Here is a 19879-nt window from a genome sequence, read left to right as displayed (position 1 = left end):
CAACCACTAATTGTGATCTACAGAAGAGGTAATTTTTTGTACCGTCATTTGGGATGTACATCAATTCATCGGCTATTGTCTTATCCCTGAACGCGATGTTATGGCAAATATTAAAACGTATGTAACATTTGTGAAATATGTTTCTCTTTTATTTTTCATTAACTTTTTGTATTAGAGCCAAGTCTATTTATGTGTCTATTTGTTGTAAGACCATTCAACATATGCTTAAAATTTCTAACTTTAACACATACAAATTAGAAAAAAAAAATAAGTGTTATAAAAATATAAGTGTCCTATTTTGAAAAAAATACCACAATTTAAAAGATTTTTAGTGAAAATTGCTTTGAAAACTGATGGAATGTTAAGTTTTTTGTTTCTCTACAAATTTTATGTTCAGGGACAAAAAGGGGCATTTTTTTGTGAACAGGGAAAGCAGTGAATGCAGTATCAAAATAAAATTCTATTTAGAATTACTTAAAAATAAGAAAATTATACTTTTTTTGTTACTTTGGTTCCTTTAGGATCTCTTATTATAAATTCTTATCCAAAAAATATACAGAGCAATAGTGTGATGAAATAACACATTCATATATCCCTAATCCTTGTTCTTATATTTACTCATATATTCATACTTTAGGAGGTTTCAAAATACTCTGATATGGTAGGTTTATAACATTTACTTTAGAATTATAATATTGGCTGCGCCCCTAGCCTCTAAAAAAGGGTATAAACAAGCCTAGGACATATATGGAGCTATAGGAAAGAAAAATATTATTACTTTATAAAATAGGTTTATTATTATTATTAGGTACATTAGAAACTGCAAATCCCAAAAGTCATATGAAGTATTTCAAAAGATTCATAATTGTTAAACCCTCTACTACGTATATATGTATATATGCAGGGATCTAAAGGGAAAAGACAATATCCGATAAATAAATGTACATCCAAAAATATAATACTCAAAATTACCCCTTCTGTAGATTGAAATTAGTGGTTAAAACGCTTGAACACTTTTATTAATAAACTAACCAATCAATTTTCAATAAAAGTCTCCAACGTTTTTGAGTCAACGAAACGAATACGATATATTAAACTTTGGGGACTAGTGTAATAAACAGCCCAATGTCCCCTCCCTCCCTGGTATGTATGTGTGTAAGCGAAGGAGAAAGAATCAAGTCTGCATATCTATTATGCAAACAGAGATAAAATCATGCAATCACAAATTTTACACAAAAATATTACATGATAAGAATATGATTTTGAATAGGATGCAATACTAGGGTTTCAACCATTTGAAATGGTAAATAATCAAGGTCCTTTATATGAAACTAAGTATATTTTTTCCTAAAAATTGCACGGTATTACTAAATTTTAATGGGTAGAACCTTTTTTTTAAAGCCAAGGCATTCCCATTATTTATTAATGTCAAGCTTTTACATCAAGATAAAAGCCTAAAGATATCTTTTCTTACTCAACTACATCAAAAGATATCATAGACAAAATACAGATTTACTTGCATTAGACGAACAGACAGAGTAAGTAATAGTTGTTTATCGCATTGTATTATGGACTGGACAGCTTTCCACGGATAATAACATGACTAATTATACCAGTTAAGGTATTAATTTTAATATTGGTAGAAAACAGGCCATGATACGACGCGATGAATGATTTTTCAGTATGGCTGATGAGTTATCATCCAGCGGATATTTATCGGTTTTAAACCTTACCTGTGGATCCGGGTTTGGATCACTCCTGCGCCGTAGCCTCCAGAGTCGCATCTTCACTACACAGACAAGCTAACAGTCAACCTTAGCCATCCATTTCTGAAAATAAAATAAAAAATAGTTAGATTTTGATAACTTGAAAAAAATATAGTTTGCAAAATATGCTATTTTTATAGTTATGTATTGAGGGCAATCTACAAATTGATTTTTTAATACTTTTCTTTTTTTTTCTCCTCATTAAGAAGTAATTAAGATTATGTTAATTATTTGTTAATAGTGTGGCTGGTTTAATGGATATAGCATACAAGTGGATATTATGGCAGGATAAAAATTTAGCATGCTATTTCCTCTGTCATTTTTTGGTCGGGCAGTTCAACTAGTAGGATGGGGTAAATGGGGAGAGTGGGGGTTATCGTTATTTTAGCCCACTACACGATCAACTTTATCAGAGTACATAAAAATCTGGTTAAGTATCCAAAGAATAATAAATCCATTGCCGGTTTGTGTGTGGGAGAAACATAAAATTAAAGAGGTATGGATGCAAAACCACCACACCATATAAAAGTTTATGCTTTTATTGTATCAATGTAAGAAGATTGTAGTTCAATATTTATATGTATATGGGGACCCTGTAACGACTTTTAATTTGGTCTTTGAATATCAACCAATAGTGTCAGAAAAAATAAACACAGCCAAATCGCTACAAAAGAGCAGAAAGCAATTTGCTAGCAGACGAAAAAGGTCCCCACCACTTGGATCAGAATTATACACCTATACTTGTACATTTATTTTCAAAATGTCTTGATGTAAAAAATTATATCAATAATAGATTAGCCATGTTAATGCTATTTTCTCTGTATTGCCTTATAGTCGACAATATTATTTAATACAAAATTTTCAAAAGTCTATACTGATTTTGTATTCCTATCAGCGGATAACTGTTATTATAACCATGCAATTAATATGTTTTAAATGTGCATTGGTACTTGACCTAAAAACATAAAATCTAGAAGTCATTAGTATTTACAAAATGATTCCAAAACTCATTTCTTATCAATATGTAAGATCAGATTGTTAATATTCCGCCCAAAACTAAACGGTTTTTGACATGACAACCCCTCTTTTTTACTTCAGCTTTTTATCATTTCATCTTTAGGTAGCAAGTTTAGATATTAAACTAAAAATATGTTACTATAATAGTTTTTTATCGCATCGTAAATATGCAGTTTTTTGCTGACAGTAAAATAATAAATATTGAAAAATTCAGTGTCATTTCATTATTTGTATTATCATGCTTTTATTAATTAGGTTAGATTAAGAGCTCGATCACTTATACAAAAATATAAAAAAGGAGGATAATTGGTTGTCCTCTCGAAGGTTCGAAGGATTATACTAAAACAAGGATGACAACATCCATAAATTAAGAAGAGGAGAATAAAAAAATATGGAATGGATAAACGGACAGATTGAGTTAAATAGCAGATGTTCAGTTCTCATAACAAAAAGAGAGAGAATCTTTAAATATTTTAAATGTATTTTGAAGCATGACCGACAGACAGACAGATAAAACAATGTATAGATTAGATGCGCGTATGTTATGGGAATCTTCACTAAAAATGTTAGCAGTCTGTATTCAGTAGCAGCCGAGAAAAATCAAGGACTAACTGACTGATGGACGGACATTCAAATAGAATAGCTTCGCTACTAAAAATAAACATATAGAATGCATTTGCAGTTACCCGTTAAAACAATGATTCCGTGATTGCTATTTCAACAGCTTATTGTGCCTTTACTATTCTATTATTACAATGTTATGGTAATAAATTTTGATGATACAATCCTATAACCAAACATTTTCGAGGAGTTCTTTAGACTTCAGCTTGAAAAAAAGAAAATCAAGCTGGCAGTATTTTCTATGTATTAAACGGCAAATTTAAATACTGTAAAATCTAAGTATGTTTTCCAGTGCAGTGTAAGAAAGTGTGTAAAAAAGTGTAGAGCTGTAATTTTAGATTTTGTTACAGAAAAAAACGTACATACATACTTATACTTATAAAGTGGGTTTGCTACAAAATATATTATAACATTCACTTTTTGTTGTTGTTAATAAAGCTTCTTTAATCATTTTTGAGATATTTAGATTATGAAATAATGACTAACGAACTGTTCCCATAAAAGATAATAATACGCACGGGAATAACCTTAACAAATTCATTATTCTTACATGTGAGGATACATTGAATCACTGGTTCTATGGGAATTCCAACCGCAGGGAATTCCACCCAAAAACTTTACTGAGCCCCTAGCCCCGAGGTGGGGGGGGGGGAGGGGGTGGACCTTTGTGATAGCCTAACACTTAGCTACCCTAACCTTACATATAAAACTTTACCAATTAAAAAAAACCTAACCCACCTACCCTATTTAAATAAGCAAATGCCGCGCCGTGTGTTTGAAATTTTCACTCAAATCAATATTTTCATTGTTTTCAAATCACTTTATGTGTGAGTTAATATTTGTGTGGTCTTAAGTAAGGGTTTACATTAGATTTATCAATATTAGGAACTTCGGATAATTTCAACTTTATAGTACATTAAGAACCACGAAAGAAACATCCGATCATTATAAAACTCATTGTTTAATATAATACAAAGTAAAAAAAGTGGTATTTGCTGACATATTATCTGCAGGTCATTATTATTGTCGACTTTGAGAAAAGTATAATTGTTTTTCTCGTATTCATTCGAATCCGGTGGATAGGAACCGGTTCTCATCCATACGAAAAAACTATGTCTAGCATCGTATTATATCCAGCTTTCTACGAATATAGAAATGTACAATCATAAGATTAAAACTAGTTTTTTTAGCCGGTGACTTCGTCACCTCGGGGCTAAAAAAACTAGTTTTAATCTCATAATTGTACATTCTATATCCGCGGAAAGCCGTTTATAATACGATGCGAGAAATAACTATTATGTAATTTATATGAATGTCCATTTCAAAATCTCTTCTGTGGTTATTGTCATTCTTGTTTTTAATTATTAGAGGTGGTATATTGAATTTTAAACCAGACAGTCCAAATTGGCAAAGATCTGGATTTTTTTCCAGGAAAGATGCAAAGTTGTAACACACGCACTTTACAGATTTTCTTAAATTTTATTTGTATATGCATGCAAATAAGGTGGGTGTATGCTCCCCGCCAGGCATGTATCATTTATACACCAAAATCGTCCAAAGGTGGGGTAAAAGGGGTGTCTCCCCTTTAACTTTAAAAACCCTCATTCAAAAAAACTTTAGATAATCACCTTAAAGCTTTGAAACCCCCCTTTTTAACACTTCAAAATAAAAAGCTTGGACGTAAACTCCCTTTCCCCACTCCATTACCACTCTCCAGCCAAAAACATGTGCACGCCCTTATGTACTAAAAATCCTCTCAAAATGACAAAAACATGTTTTACTGTCAAAAGCCGTTTTTCTTTGCTAATAATTTTTGTCTTTATTCCTTTTTCATGCAGTCGTTGAATAACTCTAAAATATTTGACTTTCATCTACTACTTGTTACATTTTTTTCAAATCTGTTATAAAAAAGGCTTTAAATAAATAGTTTAACGAATTTGGATCTTACACCAGATTTTCATGTGCTCTAAGAAAAGGAAACTTGTAGCTGGCTAAAAAGAACGATCCTTCAAATAAACCCCTTAATACAGAATGAATGAACTGACTAATAAACGAGTTCCATATTAGCAACATAAATTTACGATACTTTTTAATAGTTTATATTGTACTCTTAATTCTCATTGTCCCCCTAGGACGTAATCGTCCTCCTTACTAAACGTATAATCTATGGCTGACCATTCCCTGCCTAGAGGCATATAATTAGACATCAAATATTGAAAAACTTACACTAATTAATTCTTATCTTATGGGCCAAAATTTTCTTTTATCCTACGAAGAAACTGTGGCGAAGGAGCCATGTAATTAGAGTGCAAATTACAGAATAAATTTGTGTATGTAGACACATAATATATACACCATATTACGAGAGTTTCGTGCGCAGGCAAGTTTAATGGATATACAAAATACGTGGATATTATGACAAGGAAATTTTTTGTCAATTTAGGTTGCTAACATGGACATCACTTATTGGACAGCTCGTCCAGTCCAGTAGGAGGAGAGGGGATGGGATAAAAGGGATAATTTGGTGTAGGGTTAATTTAGCCCGCTGCGATGTTAACATAAAACAAGAAAATCTAGTATAATATCCAAGTAATAATAAATCAATTGCAAGTTTATACAAGTTGAACAGACCATTTAGATTGACCATCACACAGTGGGATATCACTCCAACAAACCCAAATCAAAATCACAGTTGTATAAATGCCAATAATAGGACAAAATTTTCATCAAAATATTAACATTTTTACGGAAGCTTAGTATTTGTCTTGGATATACTATAGCCCGTAGATCAAACATTTAAAAAAGATGTCCTTCGTATTCATCCACATATTTCTTAGAAACAACAATTAGAGACGGTGGGTGCCCCACCCCTCCTTTCATACTCTGATGTGTCCCCCACCCCTCCCTCCATACTCTGCGTAAGTGTCCATTAATTTATTGAAGCAATAAAATATAAAAATAAATTATATTGCCTTTTTTATCCCTTAGTGACCTAATGCATCTTTAGTGTGTGTATCTTAAAGCTTAAAATTTAGACAATCGATATGTTATTACTTGGATGTTGCACCAGATTTTCATGTACTCTGATAAAGTGATGCTCGCAACTGGCAAAAAAAAACTATAATCTCATTCCCTCCCCTCCTACTGGATGGACGAAAAGACCAATTAATGACATCCATATTAGCAAGCTAAATTGACGACGATTTTTTCCCTGTCACAATATCCACGTATATTCTACATCCATTGCTTGGAGTTTAGACTGTGCCTATCTTTACTTTCACTTCACCAGTCATGGTCAAATTTTTACTTTCTTTAGGTCGAGTTTTACAAAGATACCTTTTCTACAATTAGGGTGTGTCCGTTCGTTTGTCCGTTAGAAGGCCTAACGGATGGCTTATATTTAAAATTTAGGCATGTTAGATCGCACTATTAATTTCACAGCTAACGAAACAATTTATATATGTTGGTAGCGTTGTAAGTTATTTTAGGACGATCAAACTTCATAATTTTTAGCTATTTTGATACTGAATTTTGACTTCTTGACATAATCCTGTTGATTAGATATACAAATAAGTAATATGGTACGACGTATTTGCGTAGCATTTCTATAATAACCATGCCCGTTGATAATAGTTATGATTTATGTAAAGAATTTTTTAACAAATAAGCGACGGATTTTTGGTTAGACATTTAGATAAAATTAAATTTCTTAAAATATTCACGTTTAAATGCTACTTATCTCATAGTTGTTGATGCTTTATGCGATTTGCTGTGGATTCTTTTTTATGAAAACTGTCTTATTTTATAGAGTTTTTCAATTACATTCTTGAGCTGTGGTATAACGAACCTTTTTGCAAAGAAATTATTTGTGTAAGTGTGTGTGTGTATGTTTGTGTATATATGTGTGTGTGTGTATTTGTACCTACCCCAAAGGCCCAGCTAGGCCTAGGAAAATAAAGTAGCTATTTCATGGTAAAGTATCTTTGCATGCCAATTTGTTTTCACTACTATTGCAATGGCTTTGACCATAACTAATGGTTAGCAGAAATACAACATCATTTTCATGAAATGATGGCCCATAAATTGGAATGTAAACATGGCTGCTATGAATGGATATATTGTATACGTGGATATATTGACAGGGAAAATTTGTCATCAATTTATGTAGCTAACATAGACCTCATTTTTGGTCAGTCCATTCAGTAGGAAGGGAGGGGATTAAGTAAAGGGGTGGTTGGAGCCTTGGAGGGTATAATTATTTTAGCCAGCTGCGAGCATCACTTTATCAGAGTACTTGAAAATCTATTGCAACATCCAAGTAAATATACATCGATTCTGCCATGCAGGAGAAACTATAAAGATCACGGAGAGATAGGGATAAGGCACCTGTACAAAAACCTTCCCGCCAGACTAAAAAAAGAACTGATATATAAATATTGGATAAAATTTTCAGTATGAGTTTAAAAATGAGGTAAAATAATGATTTTTCCTAATAATAATTAGAGGGCCAAACATTTTTTCTACAGTTGCCATACCCCTGTAGATGAGAAGTCATTAGAAATTACTTTCTTTTGTAAAGGAACTCTCCTAATGACTTAGCTTTATGATTTTGTATTGTTAGCAATTCTATAAACTTTCTTAGGGTCAAATTTATGGGTGGTCAGCAGAAGATTTGAACATTACGAAACTACTAGGGCCTATCAAAAAAAAATGCCTTAAATTCCACCTTACTATAGAATATTCATAAGCAAGGCTTACAGATCAATATTATATTTTATTTAGAAATGTAAGTAGAACAGTAGAATTGATCTAGAAGTCAATATTTTATTATCTAGGTTTAGTTTTAAAGTCAGAAAACTTGCTTATTTGGAGAAAAAAATTTCCCTCTACAAAAAAAATCACGGGGACCCCCTAATCAAAACTTTTATGAAGTGCGGATTAATTTTAATGTATTTTTTAAACCTGTTGTTTTTTTTTTGGGGGGGGGGGTATCATCCCCTCTAACCCCTCCCCCTTTTGGACGTCTCTGTATCTCAAATCCTGAATAAATTGATATGTATATTGTATAAGGAAAGTAAAAATTGTTTAGATTGTATGTAATTGATACTATCTATCTTTAGTTTAATCTTCACAAACTTTCTACAAAATTCTGAATTCCACACAATGGAATTTTTCAAATATTAAGGGACAATTTTAGATAAAAAATATTTTATTTGTAAATATTGTTTTTTAACAAAGGTTTACGATTCTATAGAAAATATTAACTTTTCTGACAGACAAATACAATTTTACTATTTTCATACAAAAATGTATTCTTGTTTCTTGAATTAAAGAAAGGCCCATATATTATTAAATACCAAATAAATTATTTGTTTAATCTATACTTAATTCTCCTAACCCCTTGTAGGAGGAATCAAAAACGCAGAATTACGTCCCAATTACCAGAGAAGAAGGGGATATTGGACTTTAAAATAAATTTGAGCCAAAAGATTTTACAAACACGTTGATCTCAAACCTTTTATTATATCTTGATTAGCTGGTTCAAACTAGCACTTACATGCCTTTTAATCAATAATTTTAACCTACAAAAATGGGTAATTTTGTTTATCATTTCTGAGGATGTACAATAATTCATCTTCCATTGTCTTATCCTTTAACATCCCTACCAATTACTGAATGTATCTGGCAGCTGGCAGGGGTGGTTCAGACTTGTGCGTCGTTTGTTTGTTTTTTGCGCTATTAATCTAATCATCTGACATCATTAACCCAACATTAATTGTATTTGCCAAGCTCAGTCCTTAAAAAAACTTACAAAATTTAAATAATATAAAAAAAGTTTTAAGTTTTAATTTAGGCTAAAGTAATAGTTATTTCTCGCATCGTATTATAAACAGCTTTCTGCGGATATAGAATGTACAATTATAAGATTAAAACCAGTTTTTTTAGGCCCGAGGTGCCGAAGGCACAGTCTAAAAAAACTGGTTTTAATCTTATGATTGTACATTTTTATATTCGTAGAAAGCTAGCTGGATATAATACGATGCTAGACATAGTTTTTTCGTATTGATGAGAACCGGTTCCTATCCACCGGATTCGAATGAATACGAGAAAAGAATTTTCCATCATTTTTGTCATCTTTAAATTTATCTATTGTATTTAATGGCAAAAAAGTACTCATCTACTCTGTGGATTTTTGTGTTTTGGGCTTTTTTAATCAAGTTACCAATAGGCATTGTTGATTTTGTTTTATTTATATTTTTGTCAGGGATCTAAAATGATAAGACAATGGCGTATAGATTGATTTACGTCCCAAATGATGACTCACAAAATAACCTCTTCTGTAGGTTACAATTAGTGGTTGAAACATTTGGACACACAACTTAAATTACCAAAATTCAATAAAAGTCTCAAATGTTGTTAATTATAATGTTATTATAAATCTTGGGGGACTAATGAAATAAGCAGCCCAATGTCCCCTCCCTCCCTACATTTTGTATAGAATTAATCTTTCCTTTGAAAACGTAAATCAGATTAATGCTTGTTCACCAAAACTGCTCATTATTATCGAAGCTAATTTAACATCTCAAAATAAACTCACTTTATTATTAAACAAAAGATTTGGGTATAGTCCTTTCCATGACATCGCTCCATATGGGGCGATGATTTTCTATAGCTCCTTCAAGGAGCTATAGCATAGCCTCTTATCATATGGAGCGATGTGATAGCCCCTTTTAAGGAGCGTTCATATCGCCCCTTATGATAAGAGGCTATGCTATAGCTCCTTCATGGCCTCTTAATAGCTCCTTTAAAGGGGCGTTCATATCGCCTCTTATGATAAGAGGCTATGCTATAGCCCCATGATGGCTCCTTTATAGCCTCTCCATCGCCCCTCCGTAGTCCCTTACCTTAATTTATATAACAACCCACTTGATGGCCCCTACATCGCTCCTCCATCGCCCCTTCTCCAAATTTATATTACATTGTACTTTGATGGCCCCTACATCGCTCCTACATCGCCCCTTCATCGCTCCTACATCGCTCCTTCATCGCTCCTTCTCCAAATTTATATAAAATTGTACTGTGATGGCCCCTACATCGCTCCTACATCGCTCCTTCTCCAAATTTATATTAAATTGTACTGTGATGGCCCCTACATCGCTCCTACATCGCTCCTTCATCGCTCCTACATCGCCCCTTCATCGCTCCTTCTCCAAATTTATATTACATTGCAACTTGATGGCCCCTACATCGCTCCTCCATCGCCCCTTAATAGCCCCTTACCTTAATTTATATAACAAAGCTCCTATATGGCCTCTCTATCGCCCCTTAATAGCCACTTAATTTAATTATATAACATTGCCCCTACATAGCCTCTCCATCGCCCCTTAATAGCCCCTTACCTAAATTTATATAACAAAGCTCCTATATAGCCTCTCCATCGCCCCTTAATAGCCCCTTACCTTAATTATGTAACATAGCCCCTACATAGCCTCTCAATCGCCCCTTAATAGCCTCTTACCTTAATTTATATAACATAGCCCCTATATAGCCTCTCCATCGCCCCTTAATAGCCCCTTACCCTAATCTATATAACATAGCCCCTACAAAGCCTCTCCATCGCCCCTTAATAGCCCCTTACCTTAATCTATATAACAAAGCTCCTACATAGCCTCTCCATCGCCCCTTAATAGCTCCTTACCTTAATTTATATAACATAGCCCCTACATAGCCTCTCCATCGCCCCTTAATAGCCCCTTACCTTAATTTATATAACATAGCCTCTACATAGCCTCTCCATCGCCCCTTAATAGCCCCTTACCTTAATTTATATAACATAGCCCTACATAGCCTCTCCATCGCCCCTTAATAGCCCCTTACCTTAATTTATATAGCATAGCCCCTACATAGCCTCTCCATCGCCCCTTAATAGCCTCTTACCTTAATTTATATAATCCTTACCTTAATATATATAACATAGCCCCTACATAGCCTCTCCATCGCCCCTAAATAGCCCCTTACCCTAATTTATATAACATAGCCCCTACATAGCCTCTCCATCGCCCCTTAATAGCTCCTTACCTTAATTTATATAACATAGCCCCTACATAGCCTCTCCATCGCCCCTTAATAGCCCCTTACCTTAATTTATATAACATAGCCCTACATAGCCTCTCCATCGCCCCTTAATAGCCCCTTACCTTAATTTATATAGCATAGCCCCTACATAGCCTCTCCATCGCCCCTTAATAGCCTCTTACCTTAATTTATATAATCCTTACCTTAATATATATAACATAGCCCCTACATAGCCTCTCCATCGCCCCTAAATAGCCCCTTACCCTAATTTATATAACATAGCCCCTACATAGCCTCTCCATCGCCCCTTAATAGCCCCTTACCTTAATTTATATAACATAGCCTCTACATAGCCTCTCCATCGCCCCTTAATAGCCCCTTACCTTAATTTATATAACATAGCCCTACATAGCCTCTCCATCGCCCCTTAATAGCCCCTTACCTTAATTTATATAGCATAGCCCCTACATAGCCTCTCCATCGCCCCTTAATAGCCTCTTACCTTAATTTATATAATCCTTACCTTAATATATATAACATAGCCCCTACATAGCCTCTCCATCGCCCCTGAATAGCCCCTTACCCTAATTTATATAACATAGCCCCTACATAGCCTCTCCATCGCCCCTTAATAGCTCCTTACCTTAATTTATATAACATAGCCCCTACATAGCCTCTCCATCGCCCCTTAATAGCCCCTTACCTTAATTTATATAACATAGCCTCTACATAGCCTCTCCATCGCCCCTTAATAGCCCCTTACCTTAATTTATATAACATAGCCCTACATAGCCTCTCCATCGCCCCTTAATAGCCCCTTACCTTAATTTATATAGCATAGCCCCTACATAGCCTCTCCATCGCCCCTTAATAGCCTCTTACCTTAATTTATATAATCCTTACCTTAATATATATAACATAGCCCCTACATAGCCTCTCCATCGCCCCTAAATAGCCCCTTACCCTAATTTATATAACATAGCCCCTACATAGCCTCTCCATCGCCCCTTAATAGCCCCTTACCTTAATTTATATAACATAGCCTCTACATAGCCTCTCCATCGCCCCTTAATAGCCCCTTACCTTAATTTATATAACATAGCCCTACATAGCCTCTCCATCGCCCCTTAATAGCCCCTTACCTTAATTTATATAGCATAGCCCCTACATAGCCTCTCCATCGCCCCTTAATAGCCTCTTACCTTAATTTATATAATCCTTACCTTAATATATATAACATAGCCCCTACATAGCCTCTCCATCGCCCCTGAATAGCCCCTTACCCTAATTTATATAACATAGCCCCTACATAGCCTCTCCATCGCCCCTTAATAGCTCCTTACCTTAATTTATATAACATAGCCCCTACATAGCCTCTCCATCGCCCCTTAATAGCCCCTTACCTTAATTTATATAACATAGCCTCTACATAGCCTCTCCATCGCCCCTTAATAGCCCCTTACCTTAATTTATATAACATAGCCCTACATAGCCTCTCCATCGCCCCTTAATAGCCCCTTACCTTAATTTATATAGCATAGCCCCTACATAGCCTCTCCGTCGCCCCTTAATAGCCTCTTACCTTAATTTATATAATCCTTACCTTAATATATATAACATAGCCCCTACATAGCCTCTCCATCGCCCCTAAATAGCCCCTTACCCTAATTTATATAACATAGCCCCTACATAGCCTCTCCATCGCCCCTTAATAGCTCCTTACCTTAATTTATATAACATAGCCCCTACATAGCCTCTCCATCGCCCCTTAATAGCCCCTTACCTTAATTTATATAACATAGCCCTACATAGCCTCTCCATCGCCCCTTAATAGCCCCTTACCTTAATTTATATAGCATAGCCCCTACATAGCCTCTCCATCGCCCCTTAATAGCCTCTTACCTTAATTTATATAATCCTTACCTTAATATATATAACATAGCCCCTACATAGCCTCTCCATCGCCCCTAAATAGCCCCTTACCCTAATTTATATAACATAGCCCCTACATAGCCTCTCCATCGCCCCTTTATAGCCCCTTACCTTAATTTATATAACATAGCCTCTACATAGCCTCTCCATCGCCCCTTAATAGCTCCTTACCTTAATTTATATAACATAGCCCCTACATAGCCTCTCCATCGCCCCTTAATAGCCCCTTACCTTAATTTATATAACATAGCCCTACATAGCCTCTCCATCGCCCCTTAATAGCCCCTTACCTTAATTTATATAGCATAGCCCCTACATAGCCTCTCCATCGCCCCTTAATAGCCTCTTACCTTAATTTATATAATCCTTACCTTAATATATATAACATAGCCCATACATAGCCTCTCCATCGCCCCTAAATAGCCCCTTACCCTAATTTATATAACATAGCCCCTACATAGCCTCTCCATCGCCCCTTAATAGCCCCTTACCTTAATTTATATAACATAGCCCTACATAGCCTCTCCATCGCCCCTTAATAGCCCCTTACCTTAATTTATATAGCATAGCCCCTACATAGCCTCTCCATCGCCCCTTAATAGCCTCTTACCTTAATTTATATAATCCTTACCTTAATATATATAACATAGCCCCTACATAGCCTCTCCATCGCCCCTAAATAGCCCCTTACCCTAATTTATATAACATAGCCCCTACATAGCCTCTCCATCGCCCCTTAATAGCCCCTTACCTTAATTTATATAACATAGCCTCTACATAGCCTCTCCATCGCCCCTTAATAGCCCCTTACCTTAATTTATATAACATAGCCCTACATAGCCTCTCCATCGCCCCTTAATAGCCCCTTACCTTAATTTATATAGCATAGCCCCTACATAGCCTCTCCATCGCCCCTTAATAGCCTCTTACCTTAATTTATATAATCCTTACCTTAATATATATAACATAGCCCCTACATAGCCTCTCCATCGCCCCTAAATAGCCCCTTACCCTAATTTATATAACATAGCCCCTACATAGCCTCTCCATCGCCCCTTAATAGCTCCTTACCTTAATTTATATAACATAGCCCCTACATAGCCTCTCCATCGCCCCTTAATAGCCCCTTACCTTAATTTATATAACATAGCCCCTACATAGCCTCTCCATCGCCCCTTAATAGCCCCTTACCTTAATTTATATAGCATAGCCCCTACATAGCCTCTCCATCGCCCCTTAATAGCCTCTTACCTTAATTTATATAATCCTTACCTTAATATATATAACATAGCCCCTACATAGCCTCTCCATCGCCCCTAAATAGCCCCTTACCCTAATTTATATAACATAGCCCCTACATAGCCTCTCCATCGCCCCTTAATAGCCCTTTACCTTAATTTATATAACATAGCCTCTACATAGCCTCTCCATCGCCCCTTAATAGCTCCTTACCTTAATTTATATAACATAGCCCCTACATAGCCTCTCCATCGCCCCTTAATAGCCCCTTACCTTAATTTATATAACATAGCCCTACATAGCCTCTCCATCGCCCCTTAATAGCCCCTTACCTTAATTTATATAGCATAGCCCCTACATAGCCTCTCCATCGCCCCTTAATAGCCTCTTACCTTAATTTATATAATCCTTACCTTAATATATATAACATAGCCCATACATAGCCTCTCCATCGCCCCTAAATAGCCCCTTACCCTAATTTATATAACATAGCCCCTACATAGCCTCTCCATCGCCCCTTAATAGCTCCTTACCTTAATTTATATAACATAGCCCCTACATAGCCTCTCCATCGCCCCTTAATAGCCCCTTACCTTAATTTATATAACATAGCCCTACATAGCCTCTCCATCGCCCCTTAATAGCCCCTTACCTTAATTTATATAGCATAGCCCCTACATAGCCTCTCCATCGCCCCTTAATAGCCTCTTACCTTAATTTATATAATCCTTACCTTAATATATATAACATAGCCCCTACATAGCCTCTCCATCGCCCCTAAATAGCCCCTTACCCTAATTTATATAACATAGCCCCTACATAGCCTCTCCATCGCCCCTTAATAGCCTCTTACCTTAATTTATATAACATAGGCCCTACAAAGCATCTCCATCGCCCCTTAATAGCCCCTTACCTTAATTATATAACATAGCCCCTACATAGCCTCTCCATCGCCCCTTAATAGCCTCTTACCTTAATTTATATAACATAGCCCCTTCATAGCCTCTTCATCGCCCCTTACCTTAATTTATATAACATAGGCCCTTTATGGCTCCTGTACAGCCTCTGTAATTGTATTGCCCCTTCATTATAGAAGGTAGGGCATTAAGGTAAGGAAGGAATGTGACCCTCTACAGTTTTAAATTTAAGTTTTAAAAGGATGACAAGGATGACAACATTTATAAAAGCAAAGCTCTGAAACGGTAGAAAAAAGTTTAAAGGAAGCCTGCAAGAAATACCACGCTTTAACTGCTGAAAGACTGCCACAAGTAGACCAAATACCCCAAATTTGAAGCCTTCAGCTTCTATAACAAAAAAGTTCTAGGCATTTTAAAATGACATTTTATGTACAATGGAAATTTTGAAAGAATTGCAATGCTCATGTTGAAAACTTTAAAATTAAACTACGTGGCCTAGAAACAAAATTATAAAGTAACAGGATGTTTATCAGTATCAACTGAACCGATATGCTTCTCCTTTACATTGAAGCTTATTTTACTCGCAGGAAAAGTTTTCATTTTGGGGAGGGGACTAACACTTTCAGCCCCCGGAAGGTATCACTTCCCTTAAATTCTTAACCTTCCCCCTCCCCCCCCTCTCCACCACATCTATTCATTAAAGTACTCCTAGGGTCATCTATGGGATTAGCCGTTAGTGACTTAAAAATAATTCAAGTGCAATGATATATTTACCAAATTAATACGATAATTTTGTATACATTTTTTATGAAAAAAAATTATTTTGCCAAAGGCAGCCAAAAAATAAGCAGCAAATATTTCAAAAATGCTCTGATAATCAGAGATCTACAGGGATAAGACGATTGTCGATAAAATGATATATATACATATATACAGTGTGTTTTTTTATGAGAACTTTTTTGAAAGCAATTTTACCTTACTTATAGTTATTAGAATTTAATGATTAATGGCTTATTCTCTTCTTTTTTATAACCTTTAATAGAAAAGCAAAAAATATTTCAGTTTTTATTCAAAAAGTACAGTAAATTAAAAAATTTAAAACTTAGGTGTCAACATCTAAAAATGGTTTTAGTGCATTTTTCTTATAATCTACCTTTGCAAGAATGGCTGCAAAACGCTTCAAAGTTGAGATATTGAGCTAAAAATTTATATAGATACTACTTGTGACATGTACTAGAACATTTTGAAATTTGAAGGCCATATCTCAACCAGGGAGGGAATACTGGCCCCCCAATGTACTCCCTCCATTCTTGGAAAGGGTAGAAGATTTGAGCATAAGAAAAATGCGCTAAAACCATTTCTCGTATTCATTTGAATCCGGTGGATAGGAACCGGTTCTCATCCATACGAAAAAACTATGTCTAGCATCGTATTATATCCAGCTTTCTACGAATATAGATATGTACAATCATAAGATTAAACCCAGTTTTTTTAGCCGGTGCCTTCTGCACCTCGGGGCTAAAAAAACTAGTTTTAATCTCATAATTGTACTTTCTATATCCGCGGAAAGCCGTTTATAATACGATGCGAGAAATAACTATTTTAGATGTTGACACCCATGTTTTGAAATTTTGAATTTACTGTACTTTTTAAATAAAAACTGAAATATTTTTTTGCTTTTCTGTTAATGGTTATAAAAAACGAAGAGAATAAGCCATTAATCATTAAATTCTGATAACTATAAGTAGGGTAAAATTGCTTTCAAAAATGCTCTCATAAAAAAAAACACTGTATATATATGTATGTTTATATATTAATTATTCCCATTGATGATTCACAAAATTACCCCTTCTTTAGTTTAGAATTAGTGGTTGAAACATTTAGACACTCAACTTAATGAACTAAACAATCACAAAACAATAAAAAGTCCCCAAGGTTGTTAATCTAACGAATAAGAAAACGGTATTATAAAACTTTGGAGACTAGACAGCACTCTTGGATAAGCCAACTTATAACACTTTGGGAACTATCCTAATCCTCCCTGGCGAAATGACAATGATATTTTTTGGTAAATTTGTGGCAAACTTTATTCTTAATAAATTAGCACTTGGCAAAATTATACTGGAGAGATATTTCATTGAAGAATAAATTTTTTTTTTGCCCAAACTTTTCGTCAGCCAATAATAACAGATAAGTTAAACATTGTAAAAATAATATAGTAACTTAACTCGAGTTGTCAACGGCATAAATTAGGTCCTGAGATGGTTTTAGGCCTGGAAAGGTTTATAACAATTTTATCTGTATTTCTTAAAATAAATTAACAGAATCTTTGTCTGTATGTATGAATGTCTGTCTGTACCGAAGGATCTTGCTAACCGCTGAACCAATATGGTTCTCCTTTACAGTGAAGATTCCTATAGGTCCTGAGATCGTTCTCCTTAATAGGGTAGCTTCTCATAGGTCCTGGGGAGGTTAATAACTATTTTATTAAGGTAAGGGGCTATTAAGGGGCGATGGAGAGGCTATGTAGGGGCTATGTTATATAAATTAGGGTAAGGGGCTATTCAGGGGCGATGGAGAGGCTATGTAGGGGCTATGTTATATATATTAAGGTAAGGATTATATAAATTAAGGTAAGAGGCTATTAAGGGGCGATGGAGAGGCTATGTAGGGGCTATGCTATATAAATTAAGGTAAGGGGCTATTAAGGGGCGATGGAGAGGCTATGTAGGGCTATGTTATATAAATTAAGGTAAGGGGCTATTAAGGGGCGATGGAGAGGCTATGTAGAGGCTATGTTATATAAATTAAGGTAAGGGGCTATTAAGGGGCGATGGAGAGGCTATGTAGGGGCTATGTTATATAAATTAGGGTAAGGGGCTATTTAGGGGCGATGGAGAGGCTATGTATGGGCTATGTTATATATATTAAGGTAAGGATTATATAAATTAAGGTAAGAGGCTATTAAGGGGCGATGGAGAGGCTATGTAGGGGCTATGCTATATAAATTAAGGTAAGGGGCTATTAAGGGGCGATGGAGAGGCTATGTAGGGCTATGTTATATAAATTAAGGTAAGGGGCTATTAAGGGGCGATGGAGAGGCTATGTAGAGGCTATGTTATATAAATTAAGGTAAGGGGCTATTAAGGGGCGATGGAGAGGCTATGTAGGGGCTATGTTATATAAATTAAGGTAAGGAGCTATTAAGGGGCGATGGAGAGGCTATGTAGGGGCTATGTTATATAAATTAGGGTAAGGGGCTATTCAGGGGCGATGGAGAGGCTATGTAGGGGCTATGTTATATATATTAAGGTAAGGATTATATAAATTAAGGTAAGAGGCTATTAAGGGGCGATGGAGAGGCTATGTAGGGGCTATGCTATATAAATTAAGGTAAGGGGCTATTAAGGGGCGATGGAGAGGCTATGTAGGGCTATGTTATATAAATTAAGGTAAGGGGCTATTAAGGGGCGATGGAGAGGCTATGTAGAGGCTATGTTATATAAATTAAGGTAAGGGGCTATTAAGGGGCGATGGAGAGGCTATGTAGGGGCTATGTTATATAAATTAGGGTAAGGGGCTATTTAGGGGCGATGGAGAGGCTATGTATGGGCTATGTTATATATATTAAGGTAAGGATTATATAAATTAAGGTAAGAGGCTATTAAGGGGCGATGGAGAGGCTATGTAGGGGCTATGCTATATAAATTAAGGTAAGGGGCTATTAAGGGGCGATGGAGAGGCTATGTAGGGCTATGTTATATAAATTAAGGTAAGGGGCTATTAAGGGGCGATGGAGAGGCTATGTAGGGGCTATGTTATATAAATTAAGGTAAGGAGCTATTAAGGGGCGATGGAGAGGCTATGTAGAGGCTATGTTATATAAATTAAGGTAAGGGGCTATTAAGGGGCGATGGAGAGGCTATGTAGGGGCTATGTTATATAAATTAGGGTAAGGGGCTATTTAGGGGCGATTGAGAGGCTATGTAGGGGCTATGTTATATATATTAAGGTAAGGATTATATAAATTAAGGTAAGAGGCTATTAAGGGGCGATGGAGAGGCTATGTAGGGGCTATGCTATATAAATTAAGGTAAGGGGCTATTAAGGGGCGATGGAGAGGCTATGTAGGGCTATGTTATATAAATTAAGGTAAGGGGCTATTAAGGGGCGATGGAGAGGCTATGTAGGGGCTATGTTATATAAATTAAGGTAAGGAGCTATTAAGGGGCGATGGAGAGGCTATGTAGGGGCTATGTTATATAAATTAGGGTAAGGGGCTATTTAGGGGCGATGGAGAGGCTATGTAGG

The 19879-nt window shown here is 35.6% G+C and overlaps 1 protein-coding gene across 1 annotated transcript in view; it reads right to left on the bottom strand.

Moving 5' to 3' along the window:
- Nucleotides 1–19879, bottom strand: part of LOC145316286 (uncharacterized) — a 157876-nt gene that overhangs the window by 96950 nt on the left and 41047 nt on the right. Inside the window, exon 2 of the mRNA XM_080156711.1 lies at nucleotides 1734–1829. Within this exon, the coding sequence (XP_080012837.1) occupies nucleotides 1734–1784 (51 nt within the window). The 5' untranslated portion in view covers nucleotides 1785–1829. The remainder of the gene's footprint in view (nucleotides 1–1733; nucleotides 1830–19879) is intronic.

Source organism: Acartia tonsa, chromosome 4 (genome assembly GCF_053477335.1).
Source record: "Acartia tonsa isolate MP-2025a chromosome 4, ASM5347733v1, whole genome shotgun sequence".
In the NCBI taxonomy this organism is placed as follows: domain Eukaryota; kingdom Metazoa; phylum Arthropoda; class Copepoda; order Calanoida; family Acartiidae; genus Acartia; species Acartia tonsa.
This window is presented reverse-complemented; position numbering and strand designations above follow the sequence as displayed.